The sequence below is a fragment of the Drosophila subpulchrella genome, chromosome X, assembly GCF_014743375.2.
Source record: "Drosophila subpulchrella strain 33 F10 #4 breed RU33 chromosome X, RU_Dsub_v1.1 Primary Assembly, whole genome shotgun sequence".
In the NCBI taxonomy this organism is placed as follows: domain Eukaryota; kingdom Metazoa; phylum Arthropoda; class Insecta; order Diptera; family Drosophilidae; genus Drosophila; species Drosophila subpulchrella.
Genome location: NC_050613.1, coordinates 12265937 through 12280087, shown reverse-complemented (window position 1 = coordinate 12280087; position 14151 = coordinate 12265937). Strand labels below are relative to the sequence as shown.

General features: G+C 33.5%; 2 protein-coding genes across 3 annotated transcripts in view; both read right to left on the bottom strand.

Annotated features, from left to right (window-relative positions):
* LOC119556170 (serine/arginine repetitive matrix protein 1) overlaps positions 1–2884 on the bottom strand; it is a 94826-nt gene extending 91942 nt beyond the window's left edge. The window contains exon 1 of one of the 2 annotated variants that reach the window (XR_005219963.1): positions 2345–2880. Coding sequence is in view for 1 of the 2 variants with exons in the window: in XM_037868090.1 (XP_037724018.1) it covers positions 2345–2402 (58 nt within the window). In the remaining variant the exon portion in view is untranslated. Of the gene's footprint in view, positions 1–2344 lie in introns of both variants that reach the window. The other variant, XM_037868090.1, reaches the window with a different exon arrangement.
* A 5575-nt stretch (positions 2885–8459) lies between these two features.
* Positions 8460–13059, bottom strand: LOC119555836. The gene is made up of 3 exons (XM_037867464.1): positions 12323–13059; positions 10063–11149; positions 8460–8567 (listed from the first exon to the last, which is right to left on the bottom strand). Exons 1-3 carry the CDS (start codon positions 13057–13059, stop codon positions 8460–8462), a joined length of 1932 nt encoding a protein of 643 aa, XP_037723392.1.
* Positions 13060–14151: the final 1092 nt, after the last annotated feature.

The following is a 14151-nucleotide window of genomic DNA, read 5'->3' as shown; positions in this document are numbered from 1 at the left end:
GTTTTCAGACTTCTGGCAATTGCAATTTGATGGATAAACTACACTGATCAGTCGTAAATTGTCCCGACCGAAGGTCACTCCATTTGCGGATACAGCAACATAATTCCGGTCGAGATTTATTACCTCGTGGGTTATCAATCCAAAAGGTAATTGCATTGAGGGTAATTTATTTTAGTGAAAACAAAGGGTATTTAAACTGTGTGGGTGAAGGTTCTGCTTAATTTATTTCAAATTTTCCATAGTCATAAAGTTTTTCGCGGCTTCTGTAGTCCAAATATTGACTATACTGAATTAGGAGATTGCTTTTAAACATTCCAAAGGTATACAATACAATTTTTTGTTAAGCACTACAGTGAGTTTAACATATCATTATTTTTTAATAATTTTCATATTTATTAACCGAAGTTTATAACGCAAACTACATTTGAAATAAATATGAAACTGCAAACATATGTATTGTGACCTAATTTTTTAACATTCCCAAAAATTTTGATAAACAATGAAAGCTATAAAAATGTAATGAAATATTTTTAAATATTTTCCAGATCTAATTCAGCTATGGAAAATCACAGTGACCTCGACCGTATTCCAGGGAAAACAGTTTCCCTGCAGCACAGTGTTTGTTTTTGCATCTGTCATTGCCCCCATTTCCACCTTCTGCAGCATTGCAAATCGATCAAACAGCAGTGGGCTGAAATTGAGATTGAAATTTTTTGGGCAGCGCGGTCTGACAGTTAAATGAACACATTTCACATATCACATTTTCCCGCACATTTTCCCTCCCTTGCACGAGACTAAGATAATAAACAATAATAACACGCAGATACGCACAGGGGAAAACTTGGCAAATTGTTTTCCCGAAAAACACATAAGATCCTGTTTTTTTCTTCGGACGATTTCCGTTTTCGATCGAGCAAATCTTGTTCCGTTCGGTGAATCGAAGAGAGTCATTAAAACGGGAAAACATCAAAGATTTCGAAGGGGTTCTTGATAATTTTCGAATTTTTTACGAGAAAAGTGTGGGTGGTAGGCAAACAGCTTTTGGAAATCCGATTCTGGGTATTGAATATTTATGAAAATCTATAATGTGTATATAGACTACATCTTATATTATAGAAAATAACGTCTTATGTAGTAATAATTTAAAATATTAACCTTAGCAAAGTAGTTTATGCACAGATATAAAGAATTTTGTGCAACTAAATATCCACGATTTGTGTACAGCTCCATAGATTTTCATTTTTTTCAGCAGAAATAAAATATTTGGTTAGCTTTTTAGGACTAGAACACATGTTGCTCTAGGCCAATTAATGGTCGGAAAAGTTTCACTGAGGTGTTTTAGATGATATTAACATTAACAAATATTTATTTATTCAGTTTTGATAATCACACTATATAGCTGCGATTATATTTGGTATGGGGCCATGTGATGCCTTCTTTTGTGGGGCTCCAAATGTATTTTCAAATGTGAATCGCAGGCCATTCAAAGCGCCATGGGTGGTCGTACTTCTTTGTTTTCAAGGAAAACTCTTTTCCCTTTCCTTTCTCTTTTCTTTTTTTTTTATATTTGAATATTGCTTTGATGTCGGCAGGTGGCATTGGCAAAACATCGGCAGTATAAAGTATAAATGAAAGTGCATTTGAAAACGAAATTAATTAAATTCCTCGACCTATTCCGGTGTGTCGAAATTGCTGGACAAACAAACTAAAATTCGCCCCAGGAAATTTCCCCTCCTATTTTGTGGGCAAACACAACATTTCGGATGCAAACTCAAAATCAAACAAATACGAAACAATTGATCAAATTCAAATTAAAACCGCTGACTGCGAGAGTTTTCATCCAAAATGTTGTTTATCGGGTGATTTTCTTTGTTTTGCATTTGGCCAAGTAAATGGATAAATATAGACCATAAAGATAAAATACTACACAATTTTGAAGGGGGAACCCAATCAATCGGAAGAGCAATTTATGGCTATAGTCGAAGGTTTAGTACCCTCAAAATTTTGGTCAAAAATATTTGAATGTATATTTGTGTTTATTAAATGTAATACATTTAATGTATTAACTATTGTATATTTTAAAAATTTGTCAATTTAGGAAATTAATTATTAACATAAGCTATCTAAAATATTTGTTTCATTCAAGATAAGAATATACAATAATAATATAATATATAACATAAGAAAATATATTTTCTCAATATACCTTTTCGTATATATTATTTCGTTAGATTTTATTTTATATGAAAATATATCCTTTAAATGTAAAAACTAAGAAAGATTTTTTACCAATTACTTTTCGAGTTCCCAAATGAAAGCCAAATAAATTGAAATAAAAACTTACAGATGTCCACAACATCCGATGGCGCCTCCATTTCCATGACATCCAGTACTTCCGGCATTTTGGCAATACACTTTTCGATTTTCTGTTTATTTACGATTACAATTATGTGCTGACAAAACTCCCTTTACAATCCAAAAATTATTCACTGCGCACACATTGCAGGTGTTTCTTTTTCAGGCCCGCAGTTGACTGCATTTGAAAAGGCTAAAATTAGTTTTAGACCAAAACAAATCCAAAATACCAACAGAAAATAAATTGAAAAAAAATCAAGCGTCAATATTACACACACAGCACTGAGCCAAAACTATTCAAAATGTAGTGACATAAGAAATGATTATTGTGAGGCAAAAAAATGCACTCATATATTCCTTTAAATTGTCTTTATAACTTTTTTTTTTAAATTATTATCTTTTAATTTTATCTTTTCACTCCACTCAATTTTAAAGCATTAAGCTTTATTTTGTGTATTAAAAAGCAGCCAAAAAGGTGCCGGAAATATGCATAGATCTTGCGGATTTCCCGGACTTTCGATAACGTCTGTTTGCGCTGACGGTTGTCCGGTTAATGTTTTCTTTTACTTTCCATTTCGTGATTTGGCTTTGGCTTCAGCCCCAGATTCAATTGCTCTCAAACTGGAATATATGCGTGGGTGAAATACCGAAGGAAAAGCGGAAAATTCGGGAGAGAAACAGCTGAGAGCACTCGGCGATCGTTTGGTTTTGCCTTCGGTTCCGCTCGGCTGACAGCCGATTTGGAAAATGAGCGTGGAAAAAAGAGAGGAAAAGGAAACTGCAGGAATGTGACTTACTCCAAATAAGCAGATCATTTGCACATAAAATAGCAAACATAGGATCGATACGGTGTACTTTCGATTTAAGAAATCCCTTCATAAGAACTTGAACTCTTAAATTTTATATAATTTATTATATTTCAAAAATGGAACGTTTTTTAGTAATTACTCTGACAACACTCATATTTTATTTCAGATAAATAAAGAAGGAAACAAATTCTTTTTAGTAAAATACTTCCACAAAAATATATATTATTATTCAAATAAACCTATCCTCAAATATTTTTTCAATCAATTCAAATATTCCAAATTGCCATATTAAAAAATTAATATAGGCCTCACTTCATAAAACATTTTAACATTTTTAACATTGATCGAACAATTCTTGCTTATTTTGAAAAAAATGTATTTATCTGAGATTGAAATACCCCTTTTTCAGATGAAACATTTTCCTATCCATGTACTTTTATTCGTGTGACATAATTTCTACTTCCTTCTCCAATATATGTCAAAAAATTGCAATCGATTCACATTTGCAGTTGACATGGCAATGACAACGCCAACGTTAAATGGCAAATTTAAACTATAAAATTCTCAGATAGAAAGATATAAAATACACACACACACTGAGAAACCGAGAGAGGTATGTACATACAATTTTCAGAGAGAGTCGTCAGTTTTCCGAGCTTTTCCCTGAATTTCCATCCCCAGGTGCATCAGTCGATCGCCAACTGTTTGTGTTGTTGTCTGCGGTTTTCACTACGGAATTTCAATTACAGCCAAATGCTCGAAACTTGTTGGCCTGTCATTTCATTTTCCCTCTTTAAAATTGTGAATAGTTAGGCCGAAGTATGTCAAGCGGAAAATATGCTACTATGACATTTCTGCCCAGCTATGAACACTCAAAAAAAAGGTTATAGGCATTTTTATTAGTCATGGTTTGAGACTTACAATTTTTACTTTCCATTGGTCAAAATAGGAACTCGTTTAACAAAATGAAAGGTTTAAACCAAATCAAACACTGCCTTTTCTTCAATTTTATTTGACCTTTTACAGTCTTTGGAAAATGGAGAATTTTCTCTGTCATAAATTTCGACTAGAAATTCAGATCTTCTAGAGGAAGATGAAGTTAAAAGAAATAGTTCATGTCTGTCTTTACAGAGATATTGATTTCTAAAATATTTTCATTTTTCCACCACATTATTTTTTTTAGTGTGCAGGTGAATTCAAGGCTAACATTGACCTGTCAGTAGTTATAACAGATAATCATGATAAAAGCCATTGGTCAGAAAGATACATTTGTTTTTAATTTCACATTTGATAAAAACTGACATTGAACTTGGAAATTCAAGGCTACTGCGAAATTGATTTTTGCTCAGATGTGCAAGAAGTGAATTTTGTTACTGGAATATGAAAAAAATTCTACAAATAAACATTATTTATACAAAATAATTAGATTAAAAATTAAATATTTAAAGCTTAGTTTAACAGGCGTACGAGAAAAATACTCTAATACTTATAATTTATCCAAACCTTTAACAAAATGAATTTAATAATTTCTTTTTTTTAACGAATATTGCCTTTGGACTTCCGCAACAAATACCAGATGGTATGATAAATCGTATTCCATATAGCCCACAGTGTTTGAAATATTTATCGGATCGATCCCATATCGCCCTGTCAGATCCCTATTTACCACTCCCGTTCCGAATCTTATTTCCCAATCCGATTACGCGCATATAATTGCCGCATTAATTATTATGATTGGCAATTAAGTTTATCGCCGGTGGGCGTTGCCCCGCCCACACTCAAACGAGGTGTCAAAATAGCTTCGTGTGAAGCCAGCAGGGCAGATTCATGAATTTCCTTAAATACATTAGTGCCTGTTGATATTTTAAAAATGGCAATGCGAGGCCAAAAAAAAAAGTAGAAAACAAATCAAATAAACAAGGGCACACAAATTTTCGAATCGAAATCTCTGACGCCACAGAAACAAGTTAAAGCAATAATACAAAACATGATCGACTTGATATAAACTAATTGAAAAATTGTGTGTAAGATACCCTGGAAATTAAAAGTAGCTTAGGCCATCAAGACTGGAAGGAAATTTTATTTTTAACTCTGTCTAACACCAAGTTTAAATTAAAAACGAGTTTTAGATTCATTAGTTTTCCCAAAAATCAAAAACATAGTTCAAGAAATTATAAATCATAGAAACAATTTATAGAGATGAATAAAAAAAATGTTAAAAACAAAAAGGTTAGTGCTTATAAAATGTTTCAAGAATTATATAAATGCAAAGAAAAAAAATTTGTTTTTTATATTTGGGTATCAAATAGTCGATCCACTAACCTTAAGCCTTTTAAAATGCAGGCAAAATAAATTACCATAATTTTTCACTATCAGGCGTAATAAAAATGTTCGTTTTGTATAAAAGCAGAAAACAAAAACAAATAGGAAGCCCCAACTGAAAAATAGACAAAAAGCCAAAGAAAAGCTACTCACCGCAAAAAACAATAACACAAAAATTATGATTACGTTCGTTGAAGTTTATGACTCTTTTAAGGCTTTCAAAATATATGTATTTTATATGTTTTACAAACAACACGCAAATCACAAAGAAAAAACCATAGAAAATAAAACACTTTTTTCTAGCAATGCAGTATTTGTTTGCATGCAAACTTTGTCTTTTTTTCGATGCAGTATCTGTTCTATAAAATATATATATTTTAATTATTTTACAGGAAAGAGAGTTAGGGGAAAAAATTAGATTTAACTTAAATAGATTTAACCGGCAAATCAAAAAACACAGATTTATTAGGCCGATTTTCCAGTTTTCCCCGATATATTTTCAGAGTTTTTTTTTTGGAACCGAACGCGGCAGCGGACAAAAACAAAATGCAGGGCAACGAGAGAGAAAAGTTAGGAACATATTAAGAAGAAGCGGCGGCAGAACCAAAAAAGCAGCAAAAGATAAACAAAAGTTATGAGTTCAAATAAACCAAAATTTTTGATGTTTCTCAATGAGCGCGCGCGTGCCTTGTCTTTATTCTTTTTTACATAGACAGTTTTCATTGCGTTTCCTTATGGTCCGAGTTTTTTTCCCCCGATTCTGTTAGTTTATTTTTAGCTGGAATTTGAACTATTTTTGAGTGAAAGAAGAAGCAGTAGCAGCAGATACTCCAATTATCTTGGGTGGCCGCTCTCTGGAATTCGACTTTCCTCATTTTCCCCAAGCTGCATGTCTCGTAAAGACCAAACAAAAAGAGGGAGAAAGTTCTACAGTAAAGTATCCTTAATTTAAAACTATCTAGAAACAACAAATAAATTATACAATTTTTAAAATTTCCTGTTTAAAATAATAAATGACTTAAATAATCTATGATGTATATATAAACTTGTGTTTTTTTTAATATATGAAATAAGTAACAACATTACTATATTACAATATTATATATTATATATTACTTAACAAAATACTATATTTTATAAATTAAAATTATTAAAGAAAGTTTTGATATTATCTTTACATTTTAATATTTACACACCAAACACATAACAAATTTTAAAATCTAAAAATATATCTTTCAGACTTAAGCCTGTTCGCAAAAAGTGGCCAAAAAGCGGAAAAATATTTCCATTTTTTGGGTAATAAAAATTGATGGTCTCTGGTTTTTCGCTGTTGGCCGTAAATATTGCTGCTTTCTGTTGAAAAAAACATTTATGGAAATATATAAAACATCTGGACACAAAGCCAAAAGCAAATCAAAGGCATTAATTAACCATAAGTGACCACTACGCGAAACTACGAAGCGGGAAAACCTACGTGATTTTCAATTTCCCATTAGCGAGATCATCAAATTCGAGTTTTCTTCACTGGGAACATGAGAGCATCGGCTCTGCTGATATTTAAATCAGAGAACTGGACCCTGGTACTTCATTAGTATGCTCGTCACGTGTCTCTGGAAATGTCCTGCTTAGTGTTTCCCTCTCCTTCTTTTCCGCTGCCCCGTCTCTTTCTTTTGTATTGGGACTCATCAAATTATTCACTTTCCAAAAGTGCTGCGAAAATAGCTTTTCTTTATTCCTTTTTCTTTTAATATTTTCTTTTCATGAGTCATTTTTACAGAGTGGTTTCACATATTACGCATACGACCCGTGAGCCAATGGAAATAATGCTTTGAAAGAGTTAAAAATCTAAATTTCACTGCCGGTTAAAATTTTTATTTAAATTTATAACAAATATTATTTTTTAATTTTGTTTTCTCTAACATTTTAAATTTAAATTTAAAATAAATAATTATTTATATACATTTTTATTGAATACAAATTCTTATCGCCTTTATAAAAACAAACCTTTTTTTCTACTTTGATAAGATGGTTTATTATAAGTAATTGGGTTTTTAAGTTATCAATTTATCCAATTTAAATTTTTATTCTTATACATTTGAATAAATTTTGAATTATTTTCGATTTTTTTCGGACATCTCTGTTCCCAAAGGTGCAAAAAATCGTAAGGAAAGTGGGGGAGAAAGTGAATGAAGCGACGATGGCCTGTCAACTGGCAATGTGGGGCCCCCAAGAAGAAAGTGACAGATGGTAAGAAAACGAAAAAAAAAAAGGGGGAAATGCGGGGAAATTGCAGGACATCTGAGCATCATTAGATCAATGAGACGAGAAGAGCAATGGAAATGGCACTCAAAATTACGTTCGCAATATTTTTCGGAGGAAAGTGTCAACTTGTCTCTTCGCTGTTTCTTCTCTTGCATTTCCACACAAAGGAAAAGCTAAGGGAAAGCAAAGGAGATGTTTCTGGCACACTCGACTTATTTGTCCATTTTAGTGATTACATTGTTGTTTAATATAATATATATATATATATATAATAAAAACCATTTTAAAAGGAAATGTTATTTAATAGTCTTTAACAATGACTAATATAATGTTGAATATATTTATTTTATTGGATCAGTTTGTACATCATTTCCAACATTTCAGTATATATTTAGATATCTTTAAAGCACATATATAATAAAAATCATGTTTAAAGAAAATGTAATTTAAATATGTTTACTCAATGACGAATGTGATGTAAAAATGTACTTATTTTATTTTGAACAGCATTTCTACTGATTGATTTTAAAAATTTAACATGATTTAATAAAATTGTTATAAATATAATAAAATATTTTCAAAATATTACCGTATCTATATTTAATTTACAATATTGTTGGTAGTATACCCCTATACTAATTTTTTATAAATACTTAATGTAGCTGACAATGGAATTTCGATTTCTAAGTGATGTATTTTGTGGCAAAACACCTATAGGGTTGATATGGCCACTTTATCAATGGCGCATTTGCCATTTCCTGCAGCTCCTGTGTCCTTGCTGCCTTTTTGGCCAGGATATTGTTGTAAATGCTGCTGTTCCTGTCACGATAAGATGACTTGAGCTCGCGCATATTTCATGTGTCTGTCGTGTGTCCCTCGCCGAATTCCGCCCTTCCGAATCCTCCATGCGGATTTGAATATTTAAATAAACTGCTCACTGGCGTGTTGCTGGAATCGTTGTTGTCACTCGCATTGCGGCTGTTTAATTGTCATTTCGTGTGCAGAAACCGAAATGCCAAATAAACACAAAATTACGCAAGCGACCGATTGACGTGCATGAAGAGTTTTTGGCTGAGATGGGCACAGTGCTTGATGGGGCCAAAAGGATTTTAAATCAATAAATAAATATATTCAATAAATTCTGAGTAATTGAAATAAGATAATTATAAATATAATATAGCCTTGCATCTTGTACCGTTGAAATTTGACATTAATAATGCCAATAAAAGCAATTAAATGTAAAAAAGCGTTTTCACATATTGCTTAATATCGAAGAGTTAAAATCTTTTTAAAATATGCCTGCTAATGGCATGTTTGGTATAGATTTATAGAAATTAATTAAAAATTTACGACATCTTAATATTAATATATAAACTGTGAGATAATGTTTTTTTTAAAGCCTTCCTTTATTTAAATATCATATAAAATTATTATTTTAAAGAAATCTATATTGCATTTGAATGCAGCATAGTCAGTTGATATATAATATAAATAATATAAATAATGTCAAATAAAATAATTAAATATAGAATATTCTTATGTCCCTCAATATCAAAGAGTTAGGAACTTTTTCCAAAAATATAGAAACTAAATTTATTTAAATTTTAAATTTTAATATATTACCTTTAATCTAATTTCCATTAAATTGTATTAGCCTTTATTTATTTTAATATGGTAAAATAATTTTTTACAAACACATATTGCATTTAAATTCAGCTTAGCCAGTTGAGACTGTCGTTCTGCATTTGTAATGACATCCTTGAACCGCCAATTGCATTTTGGAGGCTGCCAATTCGATTTGACCCGTGACTGGTCTCGGCCAGTATTGCAATTGCCGCTGGAGCGTATCATTGTTAACTTGGCCAAATTATATCAGCTGTTTTGGCCGTTTTGGGTTCTGTGTGTGTTCAAATTGCTGCCTCAATTTCGCCGCCGGCCTTTCGAAAATGAAATTTGCAAACGGTGCAAGCAAAAATGAAATGTTCGCTGAATTTTCGCGTTGCAAAATGGCTAAAATGAATGACAAACAAAGTGCGAATTTATTCACTTGTAAATGGTTTTAGTTTTGTTTGATTTGGCGTCTCTTTTTGAGCTGTATATTTAAAAACAGGTAGAAAAAAGCTAAGAATAAATTTTAAAAAGAAATATAATTTTTTTAGCTGTATATTTGATAATAGAAACATAATTTTTTAGATATTGAAAATTAAAACAAATTAAAAATACAATGTCATTAGATTTAACATTATGTTTGTTATTAAAGATATTAAATAAGGATAATACTGCAATCTTACAAATATTTATTTTATTTATTTACGGTAAACCTTTTTATTAATTTGCTGCAGAAATGCTCTACAAAAAAGCCCAGAGAAGCCAGCAAATTTCCCCCGATTACCACATAGAAGGCCAACTGAAGATCCTCAATAGTTAGGACCCGCACAAGCTCAGATTCGGCATTGGCCTTAAGGATACTCAGCCGCATCTTAATGTCCACCCGCGATTTCTCATCTTTAATCCACTTCTCAATGAGTCCAACACTCAGAAACCTCAAAAGTAGGGCATTTACAGCATTCTCCCAGGGAGAATCTCGCGGCATGACATACGAAATGGTATAGTATTTGGGACACTCGGGAACCACCCAAATCTGGTGAAGCAGTGTGAATCGCGAAGACTCCAAGATCAAGGAGGTATATCTGGAGACTCCGGCCTTGTCTCTAGATGTGGCAATCTCTTCGATGACATCCGCGTGTAGATTCCGGTTCCACGTGAGTTTATTATTAAGACTCGCGAATAACGGTGAGGTTTCGCTGAAGAACAGATCATCCGCCATGGAGGAGTATTTGTAGACCACCTTTAAGCCGCTGTCATCCAACTCCTGCATTGTATTTATATCCTTGTAGTACAGGGGATGTATGTAGACCGTGGCCAAGCTGGACTCGAAAATGGCACCGAAAATCACACTCACCAGACAGAGAGTTCCGATAAACATCCTTTCGGCATAGCTGGATGGCAAGTGGTTTAAATTTAGACGAACCCAAACCACCCAAGTATCCACCACAATGCCCAATGCCTGTGCCAAAAGATGCTTATTCTTCAAAATCACAATCCTCAGCTTTAGGTTAATAATCCTCAAGGTTAACCAAATCATGGCACAAACAAAGGCGCTAAGAATGAAACCCAACCAGATATCGTAACCAACTGCGAAAATGGGCAGAATCGATTGGGGTATACGACTCGCTTTCGGGACATAAATGCACAGCTCATCATCGTAGACAGCCACTGTGAAGTCCATGTACTGCTGCACCAGGTAATCCTTGACAAAGAAACCCGTCAGACAAATATCCAGGCCATCATTTATGATCGATCCTATGGCACCATTATAGCTGCCATTTGCATAGCGCTCTCTGTTGAGAAATAAATGGGTGTGGGTTAAGTTGTTTTATAAAACTAAGGCTAACATAGAAACTTATGCAAAGAAAATTAACTGTGGAAATATTAAAAAAAATATCAGTGTTTTGGCTGCCACAATGCAAATAATGGTCAGAATGTGGAATGTCGTTAACCTCGCTAAGCTCATATTTTTGTTTCCAACCCATTCGCATTCAAACCTGTAATTTTATAATTTTGGCCTTTTTTCGCAAAAAAATTAATTTTCCTTAAAGTAATAAGGATCGTTAGTACCTAAAGCAAGCTGCTCAACGCAGTAGGCTTTTTTGCTATACGTCATAGTTTGGCTAAGCTATGATTGAAAACCGCTACAATGAAGAGCATTTTAAACTAATATTTAGGACCCGTTTTTTGGTCCTATAATATTCATAAAATTACATAGTCGAGAAGCTAGTTTGACTTTAAAAACTTTGAGAGGATTCAGGGAACACCGAGATGTTTGTGACTCCATTAATAATAATTTACTATTTTTGCAAGATCCACCAGTACTATTTTTAATTTTTCCCCTTCAAAAAATTCAAAATTTGGTCAAACAATAAATTTTCCTTATAGTGATAGGGATCGTTAGCATAGGTAGCAAGCAACAGTCGGTCTTTTAGGTGTACGCCTTGATTTGGCTAAACTACGATTTAAAAAAGGGAAGAAAAGTCACGTTTCTGAAAAATTTGATTCTCGTGTTTTGGACTAAAATATGAAGCCTATTTTTTCGCCCTAGAAATTGCGTTTTATGGCTGCCATAATAAAAATAAAAGTCAGAATGAGGAATGTCATACCTCGCCGAGCTCGTCATTTAATTTCTAATCTATAGGCATTTAAACCTAGAAAATATTGAATTTTGCCAATTTCCGCAAAAAAAAAAAACAAAAAATTCAAAAATGGGTCAAATTAAATGTTTAATTTTTGCTATTTCCCGCAACAAGAAACCCCGTCTAATAAAAAATCGGCGCCGAATATACATTTTCCTTAAATGTATGGAATCCAAACTCTCTAGCTCCAATAATTTCCGAAATCACACTGTTCACACGAACAGCCAGACGGACATACCTATAATTTTTTGTGTTTTTAATAATATTATTATTTCAATTTTATTTTCAAAATTATGTTGAGACAAAATTCAATGAAAAACTCACCCAAAGTAGTTCTTTTCGGGCTGCTGAAGCAGCATGGTAAAATTCAGCCGCTCCCTGAGCATTTGGGCCACCAGGAAGTCGACTCCAGTGACACTGGTCAGCAAGCCCGTTTTTTTATCGATTTCCGGACGTGTGTAGACGGACTTAAACATTTGGATCCGCATGGGATAGCCAGCCATATCATGGAAAATCCATTTATCCAGGGGCTCCGAGCCAAAATAGCGAACCAATCGCCCAAAGGCGGAATCACGACGCTTGAAAGGATCATAGATCCAAATGCCATGGGTGGTTAGAAAATAACGTTTGTAGATTTTGTGCAGCATCCACAATTGTCGACAGCTAACCTCTAAACTCAGTTGTTCCTCAAGGGTTAAGTCTTCGATTTGATCTGCGAGGATATAGAAAAAAACACCGCCTTTCTGATTGGGTGCAGCTGCTCCGCGATTGGATATGAGTTGGCCCAAGCTCATCACCATGACTAGATTATTCCGGCCAAAAGGATCGGCCATCCAATCCTCATTTTCCACGTATGTAGCGATGCTCAAGGGTATTCTCTCCTGATGCAGAAACCACTGGACATAGGGATTCTGCTCATCCTCATGCGTTTTACTCGCCCGCAGCCAAAGTTCCAGTTGGGGCAAATCACTGGTGGGCTCCTTCAGTAGTCCATTCAGTTGGCTGAAGTTCCGGGATTTTTCCAGCATGAATAGCAGGAAAAGCGAACTAAGCACCGCCATTCCTTCGGGTTTGGTTTGTACAAATGACTCGAGAAGTTGGTCGGCATTATCCCAAGCAGACCCATTCTATCCTATCGTATCAAGAACTTGCCCAGCCAATTTCTATTTTGACACCCGCAATTTTGTTTGTTTGCTTGCGCACAATTAGAGAGTCGTTATGTCAGGTGTTAGGTTCGTCCAGCTCTTAAGCAAACATAATTATTATACCCTGCAATTTGGGTTGGCTAGCAGGGGGTCTCTTCCCCAGAGAAGCCATTAAGGATCTCATAAGTTCTCCAATGATTGCAGTGCACATGTTTACGATATAGTTTGGGAACTACGTTTTCTATTAGATGAACGAATTGCACTTCTAATTAAAAGAAAAAATACTAAAGACAATCTTCGCTAATGTAGAATATTTAAAAACTTTTTATTCTTTGGCATATCTTACCCCTTTTTAATTTTCATTTCGTACAGAGACACCATTGTTTGCTCTATTCCCATTGTTGTGATTTTTCATTCATTGTCAAATCAAATAGACTCGACTGAACACGGAAATCCAATGAATGGCCAAAGGAAACTCGATGGCGATTTTCCCCCAACGAGCTTTTCCGCTGGTCGAGCTCCGAACCGCGACTGAAACACAGTGGTATTATATCTAAAATATGGTTAAGGTTTTTTAAGCAAAAGAAAAATTAAATTACAATTTTGATTGTTTAAAGCGTATTTAAAAATACGTGGAATTGCTCCGCTGATAACACCTTAAATTGTTTTGTTTTTATTTTGTTTAAGTGCTTAAATATGTCTTAAAATATGTAACAATATTTCCTAATATTGTGCCTATAGGAAAAGGTGCTAAATCAGTGGTTGGCACATAATACCATTAAATTCCGGTTTTCATTGTATCGACCACTGTTGTACTATCTAACGAACAATTATTACACAACAATGTTCTCAATTCATGAACAATGTTCTCAATTCAAAAACAAAGTTCTCAATTCAAGAACAATGTTCTCAATTCAAGAACAATGTTCTTAGATAGTTTTCTCTGTGTACCTATGCTCGTTTTTGTTTAAACTATATATGAACAAAAAATAAAACACATTACAATTC

Excerpts from the sequence above, each read along its gene's own strand:
- LOC119555836 (XM_037867464.1), bottom strand. The coding sequence starts at position 13,059 with ATGGCGGTGCTTAGTTCGCTTTTCCTGCTATTCATGCTGGAAAAATCC. Across the intron at positions 11,150-12,322 it reads CCCGAAAAGAACTACTTTGG|AGAGCGCTATGCAAATGGCA; the intron begins GTGAGTTTTTCA and ends ATTTCTCAACAG. Across the intron at positions 8,568-10,062 it reads AATTAATAAAAAGGTTTACC|GAACAGCAGCATTTACAACA; the intron begins GTAAATAAATAA and ends TTATCGTGACAG.